The sequence below is a fragment of the Bombus affinis genome, chromosome 11, assembly GCF_024516045.1.
Source record: "Bombus affinis isolate iyBomAffi1 chromosome 11, iyBomAffi1.2, whole genome shotgun sequence".
Taxonomy (NCBI): domain Eukaryota; kingdom Metazoa; phylum Arthropoda; class Insecta; order Hymenoptera; family Apidae; genus Bombus; species Bombus affinis.
In genome coordinates this window covers 9,540,356-9,564,149 of record NC_066354.1, presented here as the reverse complement: position 1 = coordinate 9,564,149, position 23,794 = coordinate 9,540,356, and the positions used below count along the sequence as shown (strand labels likewise).

Sequence of the window (23,794 nt, the reverse complement as noted above, 5' to 3'; positions counted from 1 at the left end):
ACCTGTTCCTAACTGTAGTAGCGCAAGATAAAAGCGTAACAGCTCGAAAAATAACGATATTGCCATACGTGAACTTCTTCCGACGTCTAGAATCTGTTGTATAAATATTTTCCACATATTTTGTGACACCCTGTATAGAGGAGCAAGGAAGTGCATGCAGACAGAAGCACGGCACAGTCAGCCAGCCGGGACATATATCGAGAACATCCACGGGAACAGGGACAGAGAGAGAGAAGGGTGAGGTTCAGGGGTCCAGCCGCGCTTGAAACAGGGTAGAAACAATGAAGATTTGAAGGGTTGACTCGGGCGGGGGGATCAAAGGTTGAACGAAGGGGTGCACGGGTTTCAACAGCCCTACTGAGTGGCTATTAGGCACCCCCAAGCCAAGCAAGAGCAATTTGCTATAATCATTACCATTCAGGATCTCCGAGCCGAGAGGGTCCGTTTCTCCGTGCGTCTCGTGCCCTCCTTGACGAAGAACACCCGTGTGCCGTTGTAACGCTGCTCTACCGTCCTCAATGCCCGGGTAATATCTGACCAGCGCTCCCGCGGGAAACGCCGCTAACCTCGTCGTTGCCTGCTTCGTTTCAACGAAATGTTTCCAGCTCGTTCGAGGTTGCCGTTCGCGCGAGGATAGTAGACGATGGAAATTTTGTTGGGTGTTTTTTTCAAAGGTAGGATGTTTTCCAAATTTTTGATTTATGGTGTTAGCTGATCGTAGCGTTTTTAATAGAAACTTTTATCAAGCGATACGAACGATATCGTTTTTAATTGGACGTCAAAGGAAATTAGGAACCAGAAACGTAAACAATTTTAAGTATTTATCGGGTAGCATAGCTTTAAATAAACTCTTTCCTTTCGCGTATTTAAAGAAGAATATTTCAAGTCAAGTAAATAACAAATTCGCGCTTATCGAGATGTTTCGTATTATATAAAATCGAGTCACTTCGATTCGCCAGAGAAGAGCTACTTTGGACGTCGAGACTGCAGATAAAAAGGTTCGTACCTCGTGCCAAACCAGTTTCCTTTCAACGAAAAATTAACGAAATTCCCAAACAACCAGTCTCGAGATGGCAACGATCATAAATATTTTCCAACGTCTATCTACCTTTCCCTTGATTCGTCTCACAGAAAAGAAAACAGAGAAGAAGAAAAAATAAGGAAAGAAAGGTATTTGCGTGGCCGTGGCACGATATTTTCCCCCGTAGCCGCTTTGTCTTGGCACTTTGCCCCCAAGAACGGAACAAGGGTACGGATCAAGGTGAGGAGGAGCTGAAGGGAGAAGAGGCGAGGCACAAGAAGAGAAGAAGAGAGGACGTCAGAGTATCTTGCAACGACGCTGCATGCAGCCTCCCAGCTGCACCCGCGATGCACCTGCCTCCCTTCATTTTGCAGCGTGCCTCTCGCGGAGAGACTTTCCAAGAAACCCAACCACTCCTCGCACCGTTTTTCATCAATTGTTCTTGCTAGCACATTCATGCATCCTTTCCATCCCCCCTTCGCGCCGCAGTTCGACTCTTTTACCGTACACACCGCCACCACCCTCTCTTTATCTGCCTCCGCTACGCTTTCTCACGCTTCCTTCTCTATCCTTCTTGTTTCCTTTCCCCTTCAATTTTTCTTCCACCCTCGACATTCTTCGGTTGTTCGGATACGCGGTCATATACTATCAACGTCGTGTTATGAAACGCGTAATTCCTCCGACCGATGAGTTTTCGCATTTAAGATGAGACTTGAGATTTAAGTCATTTCAACGTAGACCGTGTTCGTACGTAGGTTGCTTTGGCAAAAGTCTCTTTATAGAAAGTGGCGAAGGGTATTTTGGCGAAGACATTCTTCTGTCGCATTCTTATACAAATTTATTTCAACAGAACTTCATTTATGCGAACAAATACACTCGCGCTAGAACTTATAAAACTATACTGGACGATAGTACATAGTACATATTACGTCTTTCCGTACATCCCTAATTGTTTCACACATTCGACGAGTCTCTTAAAATAGGAAAAAATCGAATAAAAACCCTACGACCAACGAAGCACTTGGACAAAGCACAACCCTCTTTTAACGTAGCCAGCATCCTAAACTCATGGAAGCACGAGAAAGTATCGACGACAAAAACAAACATCTCTTCTTAACGTTACCAAGACTCGTCTCGACTCAACAGGAAGAAATCGACGGCGTCGTTGTCGAAGCGTTCGTGGTTCGACCATAGCGAGACAAGCGAAGAAAGAGTATACATCTGAAACATTGGCGAGAGACAGATGGAAAAAGAGAAGAGGATACGTGGACGAAGAGAGAAAGAGAAGAAGAAACGAATCGGTAGATCGGCTCGGCAGGTTACACGTGGATGCGAGATCGGCGTGCTCTAAGGGGAAGCAATCAGGGTCTGGTTGGCTACCTGGCGCAGCCACGGTTATAAAACACAACCGAGCCGGGGACGTTTATCGCCGCCCTAAAGGTGAATTCACTCGGTGACGTCGCGACCGGACTCGAGAGGAGAACTCGCGGCAAAGTCTAGACTGCTGGCAGACGTGGCAAAACGACGATATACAACATGCTCGGGCCCAAGCATGCTGCTCTCTCAGTCGGCCGGTACCATGATTGGCTCTGCCTTTACACAAACGACCACAAATACCTTGCTACCAGCATGGACTCATCATGGCCATGAAGAGGTAAGCGGCCAGTCCGGATAGGTAGTCTTTATTATCATGCGTCCGCGGACGCGTATGGCTAACGTACCCGACCAACCAATTACGCAATCAATGATTGACTTTCGTTTCTATGTCGGACGTTCACCCGAAATTTTCTTCCGCCAGCGGGTTTACTATATTAGGAAGATCAGCTGGATTATTCCGATACGTTAGCAGATGGATAAAAATTGTTATTTGACGTATCAGTGGATTGGCGAGTATCATTGTTTTAAGGTTTGTTCGTAAAATTTCAATAAGCTTTGTATTAAACAGCGTTGCCCAAATTATTTTTCGCCGATTATTTTTAAATTACAGCGAATGTCTCACTTAAACGGGACACTAGGAAGTGAAAATTTTAGTATATTTAGCATCGATATACACGAACATAGAAGATATTATGAAAATGTTGGGAGTATGCAGAAAATTAAAAGCGCTGTTTAAAATGTTATTTGGTAAAAATGATCGGAAACAATTGTGTAATTTCTTTTGCATCCATTAAGACGTTCTTATGTTGCAAGGCAATATTTTTAGGCGTTTAGATGCCTTCGAGATTGGAGAAAAAATAAGACGGTCGTGGGTGTTTTTATGTGAAACAAGCCCAGTCGTTCGTATAGTTTATACGCACATGTTTTTTCTCAATTCTGCGTTCTTTTATTGGGATTTTATCGGTATTTTTCGAACCAAGCTCTCATCACTTTCCTATCAGGAATATATAAATGAAACGAGTCAAAGTATCCATGCCTTAATAAATTATCGCAGTCAATTTCAAAATCACGAAAACCATATCAGTTTCGATTGAAAGTCCAATCAGAAAATGGAACAATTACACGATATGTAGATCATACGTAATACGATAATATGTATGGAACGCAATTATTAATGTTTGTTTTCTGTAAAGAGTTGAAAGTATGTATTTTTCGTCTTTGATTCCAGAAATGCAAAAAGTCTTGAGGATAAAGAGATCTCTTGTTCTAAATTCTTCGTTTTATTCGCGTCGTCGAAGAAATTTGTCACCTCTATAATTTAATTCAACCCTGATATTTAACTTTAATGATATTACATTTCGTTATAACTTTTACTTACTTCTAACTTATCTTCAAGCGCGGATATGATACGGAGCAATACGATTTTCGGCTGGACCAGCTGCATAAATCTGCTACAGCGTTAGAAACGAAGAAACGCTAACGTTGAAATAATATCGTGACGGTAAACGAGACAATTTCTTTGCAACGAAATCGTCCATTCGGGTCGTGATCCTGGCACTCGTATTATGTAAATCGCCGCGCGACAAAGTTCGTTAAAGGTCTTCGAAGTATGCTGTTGACTTACATCACGATGCCAAGAAGTGCATCGATTTTGAGTTAATGTTACGGTGGATCTGATATGTGAAATTATGAAGATTGGTTCACATGCATAATACATACTGCACAAAGAGGAGAAGAACGAAGGGGAACAACAGCAGGCGAAATCGCAAGAAGAAGAAGAAGTAAAAGAAGCAAAGAAGAAAAATAAATAGAAGAATAAGAGATAAAAGGAGCGAAGAAGATCAGGTACATCTTTGAGTTTCTTGAATACTTCTCCAACTTATTTCTTTTCTCTCTTTTAGTGGTTCTTTTGTTCGGATTCCTCTTCTTGTTCACCGAATTTATTGCATGACCAATCATTGGACTCCCTTTTGCACAGCCACGGAAACGTTCTTGGGTTGCAGCAAGTTTCTGCTCGCAACTCGGCCTGTTACTCTCGCGTTTGCGGAGACGGTTATATGTAAATGAGGAACAGAGAACTCGTAGCGAAGATCGAAGTAAGACCGCGACCGACCATTCCAAGGGCATGTTTAAGGTCCAAAGAACGTTGCAACCGGACGAAATATTAAATATTAATCGTCGTATGAAACTTCCTTACGGCAGATACATCGGCTCGTGAACGGGGTTGTACCAAGTTTTTATGGGCGCATCGAAGTAAGTCGTATGTCGACGAAGTTCGACAAGACAATGGGGATTAAAGAATTTCTCATAAGGATTCCATACGATGCAGGAATTTTTTGTATCGAAGATCGTATAATACCGTGCCTATACTTTGATACTAGAATTATCGGTAACTACAAGAGTATGAACGTTTTACCAAAGGAATCGAAGTGGAAGATACACAGTGGAATACATTAGAAACAGCTATATGTAGGTATATTTTGCAACATTGGTAATTTACATTTCTTAGTGAAAGTTATTCAACTCCTTCTAAATGTAATTATGAATTTGTAGTTTTATTACGATTCCTAATTGTAGTTTTTTTTTAATCTAATTGTTTAATGTAAAAGATTATTCAACCATTCGATAAGGAAAGAATATTTTTTTCTTCGAAAACATTCTTTAAAACTGTGTAAACGACCGATATGTGGAAAAGAATAGTTCATCCAGTCGTGAAAATTCGCGGTTTGAGCAGAAAAACCGCAACCGGGTGTGTCGGTAACGTTTGTTAACGCACGTGCAATCGCGATGTTAACCCGTGGCAGTTGCTTAACTCTAATATCATATTCTTAACACGACGTAGAATATTGCATCCCCATCACGAGGGAAGCGCACGGTGAAAAATTAAAACAGCATTCCGTGCCTTATAAAGAGTTCTGTTGTCTCGTTACGCGGGATGCACGAGAACGTGCATGGCGGATGCTGTTGGTGCACGTGTGCAGCGTAAATCTCTTAACCTTACTGATGTGACCGTGTGTAGAGGAAAGAGAGGAAAGCACTGTGCAGACATAAACTCAGGAATGGGAACAAACATCGTCGGACAGTGTTCGTTGCAAAGAGAAGCGAACTTGCAACGTTGTTGGGCCCGGCCAGAAAATATCGAGGGCTGAAATAATAGCGAAGGAATAGAGATCTCTCCTGCCGAGGAACTCCGATATCCAGTTAGTTAATATTAACGTGCACGTACTGAGAATTTTCAGTTATCTACGGTTCTGTCAATTTTAGTATAATCGAACTAGTTTCGAATCGATTATGTAACGATATATTTTCTAATAGCTTTTAGTAGATTGGTAGTAATTTTGTTTATGGAAATGTCTATTCGTATGATTGCAACTAAAGTAGTGAAACTAAAGTTTTGATGTATACGTAATAAATGTTATTAATAAATGTACGATAAATAGCAACGCAACAATTTAATCAGCGTGTACATTTAATTTCTCAAACAGAGAATTGTATCATTTTGGAAAGCGGTTTAGAAAAAGACCAGGTAGTTTATTTTAGATATTTTTAACATAATCCTCAGATTTTTCAGAACGTTCGACAAACAAATATCGCTTTATTATTTATTACTGATTTATTATTCCACTTATGCAGAGAGTTGATAAAAATCGAAAAATAAATGGAAAGATTACTTTGCAACAATCATACTGAAAGAACGATGGACATAACTGGGTTGATGCAAATTTTTCGAAAGGATATCTGATCGCAAAAACACTTTTGTTGATATCTGAACCTACTCGATGCGAGGATACGATTCATCATTCCAGAGTTAAAGAAACAAACGTCAGAAAGATTCGGTAGTACCGGGTAACCGGTTAAAAATATGCAAGTATCTTCGATTGTTCAAAGCTTACGCAAGCATTTACATCACTCGGGAGTCGACTTTTGACGTCCAGAGTATACACGTTACGCGGGCTGTTCTCGCAAAACGTATTATAAAATGGATTGCGGATAGAAAAAACGCGATTCGTAAGCGAAACAATAAATAAAGCATATATATATATATAGGAGGAAATTAATAGTTCAAGAGAATTACAATAACCAGGAAATAAATATAAATATTAATGAAATATCAGTAAAGAAAGCACGTTACATAAGAAAATCAACGAACGAAGAAAAGTGAAGAACAATATCAACGAAGCTAATTTCGTTTGTCAGGCAAACCTTAATTATAATTCGAAAATGAAAAGTAACAAATTATCAGAGAATACTATCTAATAGAAAATTAATACGTAATTAAAAAATAATTCTAAAACACAAAGTATTACGAAGAAACGAGGACAAGCAAGTAAACCAACGATCAAAGAAAGAGTCAAAAATAATATGTTCCAATTTAATTTCATTCGTCGGACATACTTTCGCGCGGCTATGATTTAGAGCATTTCACCGCGAGTGATAGTTACGTTGGAAAAAAAAAAGAGGAAACGAGGAAGGAAAAGGGAGGCAAAACGAAAGGCGGTGGGGGAAAAATAGAGAAGTGTCGAATATATGTAGTTATTCGATTCGTTCGGGCTCAAACGTTATTCGCATATGGCTTACAATGTAAAGTCCCGTAGTCCCCTTGGGGATCGTGTAATTACGCAACGCTATTGCCGGTACGGTAGCATAATGTTCGCTCGGGGCTGCTCACGAGTCTCGGCACAGATTCGCCGATTATTCGCCGACAATTCCGCGTGCAGAGAACACCGGCCGTGTGCTTGCATAAGTATATACCGGCGGGCGTATGTACTCGACCGTTGAGCTGCGTCGAAGGCAATCGAACGCGCCAAAATACGGCGCGATCCGACAACTTGCCGATCCCATTCGACACGCGTGGAATTAAAATTGATTCCTCGGCTGCTTCGTCGTATTATTACGACTTGCGTCGTATTGTTATTTAGATGAGGTAAGTCTCTTTTTTCGTTTTTAACTGTGTACTCAACGGCTATTTGGCAATCGAACGACGGTGAACACTGGTAAAATTTGAGTTATTATTAATCTTTCGTATTTTATGATTTTTTAATGGATACTTAACCGTTCAACACGATGTTTCGAGACGATTATTTCAATAATCCTGTTATACTTTTATGAAGATCGAACGATCAAAGAAATGGAGGCAGAATGAAGATTTATCTCATCTTCTAAATACCATAATACGAAAGCTATTTTTTTACAAGTTTCTACATTTAGTTATTTATGTATTTATTTATACATTCTTTTTCTCTACGTTTAAATTTATCATAAATACATAAACATTTATAGTCCATTAATTAATAACAAGTAAATCCCAATCAGTGCGTAGTAAAATCCTACGCTGCTAAATGATCACTGCATTACAAACTTCGAAGATTCCTAGTGAATCTTGCGCCGCACACATTAGAATCTCTTCAAGAAAATGTACACGTCTACAGCACCCTCGAGGAAACTATTCTACCTTGAGCTTCTACCTTTCTATTCTACCTACCACGAAGCAAATGAATGCCCAGATTTTTAACCAAACAGAAAGGACTCGTCGGGTACCAGGGTCCTGTAACGAGATATCGTTGAATTCAATCCGCGGCAAATACCATGGCTTTTCCCCTCGTGGTAAAGACATTCGAAGGGCATCAAAATGCATCGAGCGCAATTGCTCGACGCGAGTGCACCATTGCTGGGTCTCCGGCAACAAAAGTAAAGCGGAGATCGACGAGGAAAAAGGTAAGGAGAAAGAGAAAGAGAGAGAAAAAGAGAGAGAGAGAGAGAGACGAAGGTGCAGCTGCAGCGTGCACACGCTCCACTACCAGTTCATGCAACGGCAATAAAGTCTAGGAAGTTGCCTAGGCCGGCGCGTCGAGTCGAGCGTTCTTAGCGACTGCTTCCGGTATACGCGGGTCCTCCTCGCTTCCTGGCCGACACCGTGAGAGCTTGTGTTGCGTCCCGAATCTACCGCCTTCTCAAGGTCACGCCTCTCATTACGATAACGTTAACACAACTCTGTATCAATTAGAACGAAAGACACATAGGAAAAATGAAAATCATGGAAGAAAAATACGATTGGTACATTTTTATGGAAGTTCTGACTTTAACGCCACTTTAGGACTAAACAGGGGATTCTAATGACACATTATTAGAAAAATCTGTTTGGTTTAAAGATAAATACGTGTAAAATCTTTTGAGAATAGGTTGATAGGTCGATGAAATTTTGCCAAAGTCAAGGATATAATTATTAAGACAAGCAAAACGTTCTCGATATTTCAATATCACGATGAGCATTATTTTTTTAATTTTGACGACTTTCAAAGCAAATATAACGACAATTTTTGAAATGGGATCGATCGACGACGTGCCGTATCTGCTTGTTGGAATTTGTAGAAAATAATTTAGCTTAAAGTATATTTTCGATCAATTTACCGTTTTGTCCGACCCCGAATGACTGTGATTATTAAATAGGTCAGAACACGAATTATATCGATGGTTCCATCCTTTTTAGGGAAGAGTTAATGATCTTGAAATCTTTTTTTTATCTTTTCATGTACAAAAAGCCAATTAAATTAAGATAATTGGTTCCCTGAAACACATCAATGTTGACGCGTAACAATTTCTTTTTTACGTTACCTTCAGAGATATTCAGTTACCTGGCTTTATCCGTATAGCATCGAATAGAAAGTATTCATTGACAAAAATGTACTTTGTTGGCTGGCTCGAGTAATCACAATAATCCAAGTAATAATCATGCAATCATGGTTGGGCCTTCGAACGCGGAGATTGATTTCCTCGCGAACAGTTATATATCCTGTGGTTTATTTACTGTCGAGTACTTCATTCTGGATTCTGAGGAATTCTCTTTCGAAGAACCATTATACCGCGATAAAATTTGTTTTGTTTCCTGCAGAGAGAGAGAGAGAGAGAGAGAGAGAGAGAGAGAGAGCGGACAGTATTTCGTCGAAATTGTGGAAAAGGAAAACGACAATTTGTAAAATAAAGTATAGGGAAGAATTTTAGCGAATATATTATATTTCTCTAATTTTAATTTACTCGAGTTTATAAGACAATATGGAATAAAAGAAAGAATATGACAATTATTCGTAATATGAAATTCATAAAAGTAAAGATCGATTTAACATTTTCATCCCATATTCCTTAATATATGAATTATTACGTATATTCATCACGTTCAGTGTTTAATATATTCACCATCTACATTTATTTAAGATATTCACCATCTAATATGATTGCAATTAATTATATTCTAATTATCCGCCATTTGCCAATCCTTTCCAAAGATTCTCGAATTATAAATTTAAGAATAACGATATAGAATGAAGAACAATGCCTGGAAGAGACAGAATGTTCGCTTATCCTAAGAGGGGGATAATAAAATAAAAGCGCTTAAACAGGTATCCCGATCGCGTTACCTTATATGTTCAGATCTATCGTTGGCTGCCGAAAATCAGTTTCACCTTGGATCAGTGTAGTCGTTTAGTCGTCTTGTAGACGCCTAAATCGTGACGAGGGCCGTTTCATCGTTTCTCCTCGTCCCGTCGAGTTTTTCCAGTTTCACGTGGATTGACAGACCGACTACCATATAGAGTATCTAGTCGAGACGACGGCAAGCATGAATGGAGCGCCGCTCGACTGTCGCATCAGTTCTCAAGAACTCTCGATCGACGTCAGAAAATTGCAAGAAAGATAGGTGCAAAAACGCGGCGAGGGAATCCAATAAACACGAGAAACGTGTACCAAGCGAATACGGAGGACCGTGTTAGAAACGAGACGTTTCCACGATATTTCATTATCTACTCTGATTCGCGAAAGTATTTCAACGTTTATTAAGAAACTTTTCTATCGATACGTTGTGCGTATTTTACAGAAAACGACTTATCGTGCGTATCTTTTACGAGCGTGTTACGTGCGTTGTACAAAACACGTTGAAGCTCTCACGATTACATCGTAGCAAGGTATTTTACCTCTATACCTTCACAACTTGTTTCAGTTGAAGACGTCATCGACCGTAACATTTTTGTTTCAAGCTCTCGTTCTTATTTTCAAATGTTTGAAATATTCGCAGTAGCGGGTGTACAATGCGTGAATATCCTACGATCAAATAATTAACGATATCCGTTTAAGCATCGAACTTGGATATTATTCGTGGTCAGTTTACCGAAAGAGTGACACAACTGAGAAAACTAAAGTAGGATCCTTGGCCCGCCATATGTATATCCATACCTGTGCCACCGGTAGCAGCTCGTCTCTCGGCAAAGGTCTCGAGCGATGATCGCTTTGCTCGCGGTATCTCTTCCTCGGCTCCTCTCCTCTCGACCCTCTTCTCCCACTCGGCCATCCGTTCGTCCGTCTGCCTGAGATTCCGTCGCCGAACAGTGAATCACGTCCATTGACTGGACGCCGGCCAGACGGACTGGGCCCGACCATATACAGACTAGATTCACTCGTGTCGTCGGTCGCGCGCGAGCGAGAAGTCGATGCTCTCTGTGCAGCACGGCCGTTGAAAGGGAGGAAGAGAGGAAGGGAGAGAAAGAGAGAGGGAGAGAGAGAGAGAGAGGGATAGGAGGCTGGCTGAGGTACCTTTCTGTAGCCGCTTCCTGTCTCTGCACCAAGCGATGCCGTTTGCGTGGCATAATGGGCCGCCGATCGTTTGGACGACGCGATCGTACAGGTGTTCGATCATACGAACCAGTGTTTTCATTCCTTTTTGGTTTCGCTTTAATAACAGCTAAGCCGTACAGTCCGTACGTTCGGTTAATGATACGGACCGCGGACCAATTAGAGGAACGTGTATTGAAATGTCTTTATTGGTACACGAATTGCTGAGCTCTCGGGGATGTTTTACGTTTCGGTGGAAATAGACTTTGGTGGAAATTGGGAATTTTAGTTAACGAAAAGCGTACCCGAGTGAGCGAGACATTGAACATTTTTAGTGGCTAGAGTGGAAAGCGGTGATTACTGTTGCTTTTGATTTTTATTACTTACAGTGGTACATATTAGAGAACAGTTTTCATAGACAATTCATTTCTTGCGAAATGCTGCGTACGTGCTTTATCAAACATCAGTTATTATACAAGTTGCTCGGAAAGAGGCTTTCAATTCGCGATCAGATAGATATATGTAGAAATATAATCCAGTAATACGTTAAATATCATTAATACTGCGTTATAAATTCAATTCGTTTCGTTATTCTGCGCTTAAAATTTCCTCAACGTCAATTTCTTCCGTGTTACTAAATTTATCCGGAGTTAAATGGACAAAAACACATCGGAAGATCAAAAGATCGTTCGTCGTGAAGCTTCAGGTGTAATTTCGAATACTGAAACGTATCGATCGCCAACTAGCAAATCCTTACGAATCTTAACGATCCGTCGATTATACTCGATAAAATTATGCCAGAGGCTTTAGGTTCTTATTCTCTGTAGCTTTTGCTTCGCCTCGAAAAGATACAAAGAGGAAGAAGGAAAGACGAGAGGGTACGAAAAGTGTGGACGATATCGAGGCGTGCAACACTTTCTCCTGTTTTTAAGAAGCAAACGAGATGAAAAAAGAAGCCTGTAAGGGCGCACGAACTGCGGCAAGGGCAGGAATAATTGGGGAATCAAGCTGGCAGAGAAGATACAGTCTCGCGAAGGATACGATCGTTCGTGTAATTCGAACCTTACGTCCTGCGAGATGCTCGTGGCACTGATCGATGCACCACGATATATAGGGTGCGGCGAAAATTGTGGCGCAATCCAGACCGGGGCGACTGCTTTTAAAACACGTTGAAACTTTTGTAGACGACTTTAAGAAGGACATCGAACGACAGTTAAAGTAGATTTACAACTATGCGACTGATATATCGATAGAAGAAACACATATTTTTGGATGGTTTTGTTAGGAAGATTCGAAAATTTGGGATTAATTATGCCGAAAATAAATAGATATATCTAACATGAAACATCTATAAACATATTTGTTTAATTGGTAATTACAACATAGACTCTTCGTGTAACACGTTGTCCTTGCTTTCTGATAAAAGTTGTACAGCCAATAAATAGAATTTTAGACATTGAGAATGCATCTTGTTACGGCCAACTTACTGTAGAAACCTCGAAAAGATAGCCTTCGGCAGAAAAGTTCTTATTTCTTTCGCAAAAGTTTTGTAAGATAAAAGATAGAAAACTCGGAGGCTTGGAAGAACAAGAGACGACATCGAAATTAAAAATAGTACAAGTATAATATAAGCGTTTTCCATCAGCGAGCAAACAGGACAAGCTGATAGCGTGGAGGTATAACGGAGGAGCGAGAGAAACGTTCCGGATTTCCATCGTGAGAGAGAGCTAACTGGCTTCATTGAAGCGTATCAGAATCGCGCGGCGTAAAAGCGGGGATGCACAAAGGAAAAAGATTACCAGAACGAGACTAGGCCGCTGCATCCGGTCGCACAACTGACCTTGACTTGTTCGTTCTATTCTTTGATGATCGACAGAGTGACCACCGAACCGCTTGACTATCTAGGTATTCACCACCTGTCGCGATTCTATCGAGTCGAGAAGGATCGACCACAACCGCACCACGATCCACTGCCGTCCAACTTCCTCCCCTTTCGTTCGCTTTTTATCCCTTCGAAGTGGAAACGAACGCGCGCGACTGAACTCTCCACGGGATACTTGTGCGCCGCTGATGGAATCTAGTCGGTGAATTTTTCACACTGTCAATCGATAAATCGATGCACTACAGGATTTTCTTGGCATTATTCGGGATATCGATTGATAAGGTCGGTGAAACGAACGAGTTAGTCGTTAAGCGAAATAGTTTAATCGATTGGACGTTCGTTTTCAAATCTGAAAAGATTCTTAGTTTTGGTTTTAATCAATCTATGTCGGATTTTTGGAATATCGATCAGCTGTTTTGTTTGAACAGCTGGTTTTGAATCTGCAAGAATTTGTAGTTTGGGTTTCGATCAATATGGTATGATCATCCGGGTTATCGATTGATCAGAACGACGAAACGAACCAGTTATTTATCGAGTGGAATATTTAATCGATTGGAGAATTATTTGAAAGTCAGAGAAGTATCCTTAACCCTGTTTCTTTGATCGGTCAGTTTTGCGAATAAATATGTAACGTGGTAATTAATTCGAGGGATTGGAAAATTATATAGATCAATGCTATCAGAAGTATTAGAAATCTATTTAAAAAATTATTGTAATTGTACTTTTTATTTTAAGCGTCTATCTAAAGATTCATTTGTAAATGAAAGTTCCTCTCTCGAAAGAATTTGAGAAGCAATAAATGAAAAGTACAATTACGATTATTAACGCGTAAAGAAAGAGGAGCAATGTTTTCGATTTCGAAATAAAGAAGAAATACAGACAAGCGTATAATTTTCGTATTTTCAGGGTGCTTCTCGCGCAAAACGCATTACGTAAACGAGAAATCTATGGTGAATTAAGAAGAGGAACGCGTCTAGACAGAAGATCTTAAAAAGGAACGTTTGTTTCCCTTTGCAGCGACGAGTTCTTCTCGAAGACAGAGGATAGGAAAGAAAGAAGAACGAATGAAACGGGATCCGTATTGAGATTTCTTGAGTTCTGCTATAAAAGGCAGATCGTCATGGAGGAAATTCGGTTCGAATCGCTAGAATTTCATTGCACGGTGCATTAAAATGATGGGTTCGTTCAACTGTGTTTACCTTCCATTGCAACTTTGTGACATTGTCCAACGTTTTATCTTGCCTTTATTTATACGCGTCCCTTCGGACGCTTCTCAAGCTGAAAAGAAACCAATTCCATTCTGGATTCAATCTTTTGTCGCGAAAAAGTTTCTTGGAAGCAGTTTAAAAAGATAATTCGTAAATTTTTACGATGTTCAGGCTTTCTTTAGCCTTTTAACACTGCTGTTACTTTGTTTTATAGCAGATTCTCCTCTTTTCTTGCGAAAACGAGAAGTTTTATTACTCTCTTAGTTGTGAAGTATAATAGCGATAGTGATTGCGTTTTATATTCCTTGATGTTTCGCGATGAAAATGTTGATATATTTTTAAGAGTATTTTTTTACGAGTAGAAAGTTTCGCAATAAATTATTTCTTTGCGTTAATCGTGACGATTTCAACATTCTTCCCTTGGTCTTTATCTTAAGGAATAAACGTCCAAACATTTTCCAAAACGCTTTATTTATTCAATTTATACGATTTATCTACGTTCCACAGAAAACTCCAAACTTTCGTCTCTCGGCCAATATACTTTTGTCTCGTAGCTTTTTGAAACCAAACGTCGTGTCACAGAAAAGGAGAAGACCATATAAATACCCATAAATTTTTATTTCCACGTGGCGATCATCTCCTTTTACCCGTTCTTATTAATGAAACAAAATGACAAATATAATTTTATCATATATACATCGTCAACATCGTCAAAAATTCAGCTATCTTCTTACAAGACGACACACTGCTCCAAATATCTCTTAGCGATCAACCCCCAAATTCTACCTATACCACTTCGTTGTTCGATAAAACCACCCCCGAGCCACGTTCCTCAAATTCCAATGCACCCTCGATCCACCCAATCAACCTCTTACTCGTCAACATCTCGATGCATCTCAACGCCAACACCTCCGTACCATGTGAGAAGAATCCCTACCCCTGTACCATCCCTATTTTCCTTCTTTTCTTGGCATTATGAAGCAAGTGCACGAAGACGGTAGGAAGCAGAGTCGGAAAAAGGAAACGGAGAAAGGAAGGAAGTACGGAAGGAAGTGCGGAAGGAAGGGTGCAAGTGGTGTTGGTGGGGGTTCTGGTTGTACCGTTTGAAGGGGGTGCGCTGCAAGAAGCGCGTGGTAGGTCCGGCTGCAAAGGTATCGTCACGTGGCCAAGGGGGCGGTACCGTTTTCTCGTGGCCGCCCGGTATAAAAGAGAGACGTAGCACCGGTGCATCCACCAATTACTATTGCACTTTGCCACCGGGACGGAGGCAAGGTCGTCGCCGTTACGACCCTCTTCTCTCAACTCGAATCGTCGTCGTTCGCTGTCGTGCGTGTGTGTCACGCTGTCCGTTTCTATTCCCCGTTTCACGCTCTTCAATGGACTAAAACACAGTACTTCGCTACTGCATCGTCGCGCTCGTTCTGCACGATTTATCCGCGGGGACGCGTGCCCTCACGCACGAATTTCCACGCGGCTGTCGACGCACGCCACCCTTAAAAACACGGACCAGCGACACGGTGACTGGTGATCGTGATGTATGTAAAATATGTTCGTACATGATATACACGTAACCGCGGTTTCGTACAAGGAATTCGAAGGAACTCGATGTCGGGGATATCCGCATCCCGTCTGCCTCGTAAAACTCGCGTCGCTCACGCAACCGCGTGTTCGTCGGTTTGAGGGTGCTCGGTAAGCGTCAACCCTTCACTGCAAAGAACGACACAGTTACGGGGGATTAGGTTCTTTGCTACTTGCTTTTCTGCGAAATTTAATACTTCGCTTCATTTTTCTGTGGGCTTTGTCGTTTTTGAAATTTGCCGGTTAATTCTTGTTAGGATTCTTTTTTTCTTTTTTAAGACTGGTTGGATTGCTGGATTATTGTTTGCAGGGAGTAAAGGATTTTGGTCTCTTTGTTTGTCACATCTTCTTCTTTTTCTTTTTCTTTTTGCTTTTGTTTCGAGAGTCACGGGAGAGAACGTGTTTGTTTCCGATATTCATGTAATAAAGGCAAAATTGCACGATACGAGTAACAAAAAAAGGAACGTTTTTAAGTGTTTAGTCGTGTAGCAAACGAATAAAACGAATCGTGAAATTACACGTGTTTTTAAAGTATTGTTTCATATCATTTCACGAGGTTGTTCAATTGATAATGTTTATGACCTTTATACGAATACGGTGAATATATAGATTGTATAAAGTTAAGAAGACTGTACAAATTAATTTTTATTTATGGTATGAAAAGATTGGTTCCAATTAAAAATAAAAAGAAATTTCGAACTGTTCGATTATATTTGTAGTGTGTTGTTTTTCCTCTGTTTTTAGAACTTTGATTTTTCTTTTAATTATCGAGTCGTTAATTTAGAGACCAAGTTAAAGATTAATTCATGCACTTTAATTTATGTAATTTTAGAATAAAAGAAAAACGTAGAAGAAGTTTACAACCCGAAGACGATTGAACTGAAAGAATCGGTGTAAAATCGTTGGAAAGAGGGACAATTTTTAAAACTAAAGGAGCAAAGGTTTGCGAGCGGATGAACGAGGTACAACCAAAAACTTTTCAACTCTCGCGTTCAATTTTATTCGCATACTACAAAACAAACCGCGGTAAAAGTACTAATAACAATCGTTAAACCGTTACACGACTCGAAGGAGCAAGAAAACAGAATGGGCCATTTAGTGCAAACGGAAACTGAAGAAGCGAAACCGAAACGGGTGAAAGGAAAAACGCGATTCTCGATCGTCGACTCTATTGTTTCCTCGCTACTATTATTATCGTTTAAGGAGAAAAATTTCTCGATTCAAACGTAGAGATGAAATTGTAGGAATTTTTGCGCGAAAATGACTTAAAGTGCGGATTGCCGTCTTTCTTTCTTTTTTCTATAAAAGTTTGGAAGTTTACCGCAGGTGTATTTAACAAACATAACTGGTAGCACTATCTATGGTAATTTCTATAGTAGTTTGCATAAAAATATAATTATGAAATCTCCGCACGACTTTAAAATTGTCCGGAAAATTCAAACAAGCTTTTCAAAACAAAATGGAACGTAATAAGTGATCGTAGTTCATTCGCTTAAAAGGTAATAAAAATTATAGTCTTTTCGCAAGCTTCGTTCTTTTTATTTTTCCCACTGTTTCTTTATTTTCTACTATATAAATAAATCGTGTGCTATAGTATGCTTGAGGACTAAAAACAAACCAATCGGTCGATCACGAAAGTCATTTAACTATGTTTAAAAGCTTTTATCGCCAAAAGGAAAAAGAGCGTTTCTAAAGAAAGCTATTTTTTTCGCACAGTCGATTTACGCTCGAACGCGAGAATCGTCTTTCGTCGCACTTGCAATTTCGTCCCCTCTCACCGCGCGCGACGCAAAAAGAATCCGAAAAATCCGTCATCGGAGGGACTAGAGTTAACGACCCTCGACGAGGGAACAAAGAAGACACTCTCGACTACTTTTCTTTTTTACTCCCCACTTCTCAAGCTTGTGGATCCTCGTCGAAAAAAGAGGCCTTACACAATTTATGCATCCGAAACAAACAGAAACGCGGCTGTACTATAAATATCGCGGAACTGGGCAAAAAATATCTGGACGTGCGGTGGGACCGATCCTCCTGTTCGTCCGGCGGACGACAACCGGACCAAAATCGAATCTCCCGCGGCGTGTACTTTCCTTCCACCATCCAGAGACGAATACCGGAAGTAAACCAAAAGAGAGGGGTATCGCGAACCGGCGAAGCCTAATAGCCGGGTCCCGACAAAGAGGCGCGTCTCCTTCGCAAAAAACGGAAGGACGAGAAAGCGAAGAACCACGGAAGAGTAAAGAAGACCAGGAGAAAGAGAAGAAGGAGAAGAAGAAGAAGAAGAAGAAGAAGAAACAAACGTAGATGACAGGCGACAGAGAAGAAAAAAAATAGAAAGAAGGAAAAGAAGCGATACACTGAGGTAAGAAAATGAAGAGAAAAGAAGGAGATGGAAAGATAGAAGAAGGAAAGCGTAGGAGGAACGGCAAGATAGAGAGTGGAAAGAACGTATGGAGCAGTTTGGAGGAAGGAAGGAAGGCAGTCTCGGGGGCCGCAGTGAAGGGAGGCAGGAGGATGCAAGAAGTACGAGGAGAAGGAGAAAAGAAGGAAGAGGAGTAGGAGTAAGCAAGGAGAAGGAGTAAGTAGGAAGGAGGAGGTCGTCGGTGGTGGAGAAGGAGGCGAAACGTGCATGCATGCATGCATGAGACAGGCAGGCGGACAAACAGGCAGGCATACAGGCAGACATAGAGGAGGAAGGCAGGCAAGGCATAGAGGCATACAGGCAGATAGGCGAGTCGCTGCCGCAGCCGCAGCCGCGATCGCGCGCTCCAAGAAGGGAAGTGGGGACAACATAACACAGCGCGGCCGCGTGTGCAGACCGCTTTTGCAGAGCTTCGCTCGGCACACGGGGAAACGTTCCGCCTTGTACCGCTGCTGCTGGCTGCTGGCTGCTGCTGCTGGCTGCTGCTACTAGCTGCTGCTGCTGCTGCTGCTGCTGCTGCTGCTGCTGCCGCTGCTGCCTGCCGACTGTCGACTGTCGACTGCTACTCTCAGTCTGCCGGGCGGCCTCGTGCGCGCTTGGTTTCCATCCGACGAATCCGCGCGCCACGAAACTACCCGCGCTCGTTCTCGAGGCGGAACAGTCGAGCAAACGATTACGAACGAACGAGCTATAGGAGACGAGACGAAGGCGAGCGAGCGGGCGAGCGAACGAACGGACGAACGATCGGACGAGCTCTCACAGGCCGTCGTCGTCGTCGTACGTTACACCGCCGCCGAAAGCATCGGCTCGGAAAACGAGAGGTGCTCGTCGTCACTCCTCGCCGGACGATCGACGAGGATCCGTGAGTGAGGCAGGTCGAGGAGCCGGCTCTCGTTCGCCGCGCGAATCGTTGACGGCTCGATAGCCGCCAAAGAGACCTCAGGGTGACCGCGTTTTCGCGCCTCGCCGCTGTTCTTCGTCGCTTATCGTGTCCACGTGTTCCGCCAACTTTCACGATTCGTCACGGTCGCAGGAACGGGGAAAAAATAAAGAAAAATAAGGAGGAAAAGACGAAGGGACAGAAATGATGTTAGTACGCGGGTGGTGAATCATCGAGTGACGTGATCATGAGACGATTTTCAGTTCGGAAGCGGAAGACGCGTGTCTTTTGAAATAAAAAGAGGAAAGAACAACAGAGGAAAGAAAAGACAGAGAGACGGAGTCCGAGAAAGTAAACCGCTGGTGGTGCACAGGACAGGACACTCTGTTGGTGCTGTTCCAGGCTGGGGACCACACGCCGGAACGAAACGGAACAGAAACACGTCGCTTCTTCTACAGGTGTTTCGAATCGATTTCTCGGCTTCCGCCGAACGCTCTTTTCCCCTCGTTGTCGCGCCGTGCTTTTCCTCGTGGATGGTGTGATGTTCAGTGAGTTTCCTTCACCGGACACGTGATCCGCTACTCTCGCACTGATCCTGTCTCTCGCTCTCGTCGCGTGCCTCTTTCGGCATTACAGTTTCTCTCGAGAGTCGCGTTTATCGGACGCGAAGTTTCACCGGACACACGGATTCCACGCGGATCGTTGTTATTCCATCGAGAACGAGAAAGGACAGTGTCCCTTTACTGTAAGCCAGTTGTCTTAGAAGCTGACACGTGTGTCAATCATTTCGAATCGTTCTAATTCCATTCTATATGACACAAAATTAAGCAAGAAGAAAGAAAGGAAAAAAGAGACGATCGTAAAATTTTCAATCGCGAGGAAGTCGGTAAAATACAAAGGCGGTCGTTCCGATGGATCTTGACAGGCGGTGTGTCGCGTCACAACGACGTGTACGTGAAACTTTCTCGCGAAAATGCAACCGATATTAATCGCGTGCGATCTCGCGTGGCACCGTCTCTGCGCGTCCTTATAGTCGCGTGACACCGATTCTCGGCGCAGAGCTCAGGTTGGACGTGGAACGGGCCGCCCCGTAACCGAATTTTACGTCTTACGCACAGAGGCAGATGGGACGTTACGTGAAAGACATATAAACAAAATTTCGGAATACAGAAAATCTTTTCGATTCGAGTTCTACTCGGTGCTTCCATACATACATATATATATATATATACATATATACATACAGACTACGTCTCAACGTAAACTAGATACAAGCAAACGTATACACACTATACATATATACAGTACAGAGACGTAAGTGATAGAGTGGCCCGGTTAACAGTCGGTTCGAAAGGAGCCGGCACACGACTCGAGTTGGGGGATCGTGACTGTAAACGATCGAACGTTTCAGCGAAACGGTGTGTTAAATGACGAGGTGGCCTAAGAGGTGGAGGTGGTGGTGGCCCGATACGTGGTAAAACGCTCCGGACGAGATTCGGGGAAAAGGACGGTCGCCACCGGACGGGGAAGAAGCGACAGCGGCGTGGCAGATGAGATGTGAAGCACGAGGACTACGCGGCGTGGAGCTGGCAGGAGCGAAGGCGGAAGTTAAGAAGCCAAAGCTGCCGAAGGCGGTCGCAGGGGCGGCGGTAGCTCGAGGGGGCACCTGGCGGGGGCCGCCTGAGATGACGACCCTGCGACGGGGTATCGCGGCACCCCGGTACAACACTTACGTCCTGGTTTCGCTGATCGGACTATTGCTTCAGACCCAGTCCGCCACGGGTGAGTCCAATATTTACTTTATGTTAAACGGAGTAAGCTGCACGGAGATGAAATTGATAAACTTTATCGAAATCAATTCATCGTTTTCGAGAAATTAGAACGTTAAATAAAAAGATTTAATAATCTTTTTATTCAAGGATCTCTTGTAAGTCGTTTTGTTTCTGTTGAAAATATATAATTGGTTCGTTTTCGCTAACTTTTAATATCGTTATGAAAATTATAAGTAATATTCAATGTAAAAAGAATGGTCGCAAAATTCGACAGTCGCGAACGTTAATTTGTTCGATCTTAATGTGCCATGATATTCTACGCTACATAATTATATGACGATCATTCGTATGAAGGATAAAATCACTGTAATTCCACTTAACTGTAATTTCGTAATTGAGTTACATCCTACTAAATATAAACAAGTGTGCGGATACATTTCAGTAAAAAGACAAAGTAACAACGTGAATATATGCGTAGCGTCTAATTGATATTTTGTACAGCGTGCAAAACACTATACTCGCAGCGACGAGTATAGGAAATAGCGCGTCGTCTATGAGAATCGTTCACGTCCGGAGTATTTATGTAGTATTAAAATTAATAAAGTTAAATGCAAGTCATTGAGAGCGATCAGATGATACAGCTTTTCATAGATTGAATCGAACTTTGAATTGACGACAGATTTGTGACAGTTTTCTGTATAAAATTATTTACAATTTTTTTATCATTGTAAAAATTCCCTCAAAATTCAGCTTTATCGTAACACCGAGATTTTCGGTCTTTTTTATGATTGTTAACTTATATGTTTCATTGTAACTAACATCTGTCAATTAATCGTAACCGACGAAGATTGTTAGTGTTTCTTCTTCCGAATAGTTAAGATGTCTGATAAAGTGTTTATACCAGATGGCTGGGAAATTGGGAAATTATTTTTGATGTAACGGGCTGCTGATTATGTGTTTAACCTATAAAGCATGTTGAACGTTTTAAAGTTATTTTTGATGATGGTGGTACTTGAATTATGTCGAACCATTTGTAGCGAAGTACGATTGAAATGTAATTTCTCTGATATTTGTTCATTAATCAATTCTATACGATCGATTTAATATCGATAGAAAATTGTTTAGTTAATATCGTATAAACAAATCTAATCTGTATATTAATATTAATACAAAAAAAGAGATAAATTCGAAGGAATTTACGAAAGATATTTAAGAAAATATATAAATAAATATATTCTCTTATCTTTATCGCTACGACATTTATCGAAACCGGTGTTGTTCGTATGTTTAAATTCTCAAGTTAACGACGTTTAATCGTACGATTAATCGCACGATTAATCGATAGAAATCATCGTCCCAAATTTCTCGCGTCGCCTGTATTAAAATGCAGCTGCTCCATGTCATAAAGATGTCAGGATGTTTCGAAAGAGTGGATCATTGTACTCCTACATTTTTCATTTTTATGTGCGAAAGACCTTCGTTATTGGACTTTTACTTTAATAATAATCGTATAAAACCCGGCAGATATTGCCGTTCTGATTAAGTAGGTACGCTTATGTTGTACATATTAAGAACATCAGGACTCGATGTTCTTTATATTTCTTAAAGTTGCTGCTAATTACATACAGCTATCGATATCCTCAATAAACGTCACATAACAATCACGTATATTTATTAGCAATACTTTGAGCCAGTGCGAGCAAGTCGCACGTATCCTGTTTAAAATTATACGCGTGTAATACGTATCGGCACTATTAATCAGCGTGTTTTCGTTTTTAATAGTTAGGGACAAGAATATTTGCCACTTACGATTTCCGTATTTTCTGTCTTATCACGATACGTTGCCTCAATTATTTTCTGCAAAAATTTGAACGTCCGAGAATCGGCTGCGAACCGATATTGAATTTATCGTCGACAGATGTGTGAAAGGTAGAAAATCGTTATGAATCCAACAAAAGTGCGATGTAGCCTTGAAGATAGCCTGATGACTTTCACATTCGCGCGCCATTATTGATATACGTATAATAAAAAAATCTTTTAGTTGCGGAAGAAAATGTTTTCGTAATTGAGTAGTCAGCAATGAGACTCGCTAGATACTTCGGAAAAGTAACGGAGGACGTTCTGAATCTTCGAAACATCTAAATTTCTTTTCGTTCCAAATACTTTGGCAACGGTAATCGCGAGACATTTTTTAATTTCTCCTTTGGGACACGAAATTATGTTACAGAGTGACATGAAAACAAAATAAACACGTTAAAGATATAAACCATTAATCTGTAAGTGATACTTGTATCTAATTAATGAAATCTTTATATGTTTATGGAAAATAGGTGCGTAACACTATGTAAAATATCAAAAATAAAGTACCCTTATAATATTTAGCGGATGAAACAAATTTTCATAAACATTCCCAGTCTATTGATTAACATTTATAACTATACCAAAGCAAGCGAATTTTATATAACCAACGACGGTGAAATTCTACGAAATTGTGCGGGGATCGATTCGGTCGATCGAAGATCGTTCGATTGGTTGCAGACCATTAGCGAACACTTTGCAACGGTGACAATGGTTAACGTCTAAATGACAACTGGCGTTGACGTAACTCGAAGCAGGGTGTGTTCCGATTGTTAGCAGGATCGCAATTCTCGTTATGCAAACAACGGTGAACAATCGATCAAACGGATTGTTTATTTATCGCGTTTAGAATAAACTGTGTCACCGTAAACGTGTCTCGATTCGATGTCGATCGCATTGTCTATTCGTTTCTATTTTATTCGATCGTTCGTAAGTTTCTATTTTCCAACGTAACAGGTAGACGATTGGTACTTATTTTTGTTCACGTCGTTTATTTTGGCTACTTCCCGCCAGTCTGTTACGAAGAACTTCACCGAGAAATGAGAATGCAAAATGTTGTAAAACGAACGAATTTACTGGAAGCATATAAGTATTTATAGAAAGTTATTTATTACTTAATACCTTAAATAAGCATAATTCAGTTTCTCGTAGTATTCTTTCGTTTCGATGTATTCTACGAAACTCGTTTCAGGGTAACT

General features: G+C 41.1%; 1 protein-coding gene across 3 annotated transcripts in view; it reads left to right on the top strand.

The window, feature by feature from the left end:
* Nucleotides 1–3,810: 3,810 nt before the first annotated feature.
* The window catches only part of LOC126921669 (follistatin-A), a 74,150-nt gene continuing 54,166 nt past the window's right edge, over nucleotides 3,811–23,794 (top strand). The window contains exons 1-4 of one of the 3 annotated variants that reach the window (XM_050733408.1): nucleotides 3,811–4,243; nucleotides 4,300–4,867; nucleotides 13,785–15,621; nucleotides 20,378–20,748. In XM_050733408.1, coding sequence (XP_050589365.1) covers nucleotides 20,517–20,748 — 232 coding nt within the window. In that variant the 5' untranslated portion in view covers nucleotides 3,811–4,243; nucleotides 4,300–4,867; nucleotides 13,785–15,621; nucleotides 20,378–20,516. Of the gene's footprint in view, nucleotides 4,244–4,282; nucleotides 4,868–13,784; nucleotides 15,622–16,450; nucleotides 20,749–23,794 lie in introns of those variants that run through there. The other 2 variants (XM_050733409.1, XM_050733411.1) reach the window with 2 other exon arrangements.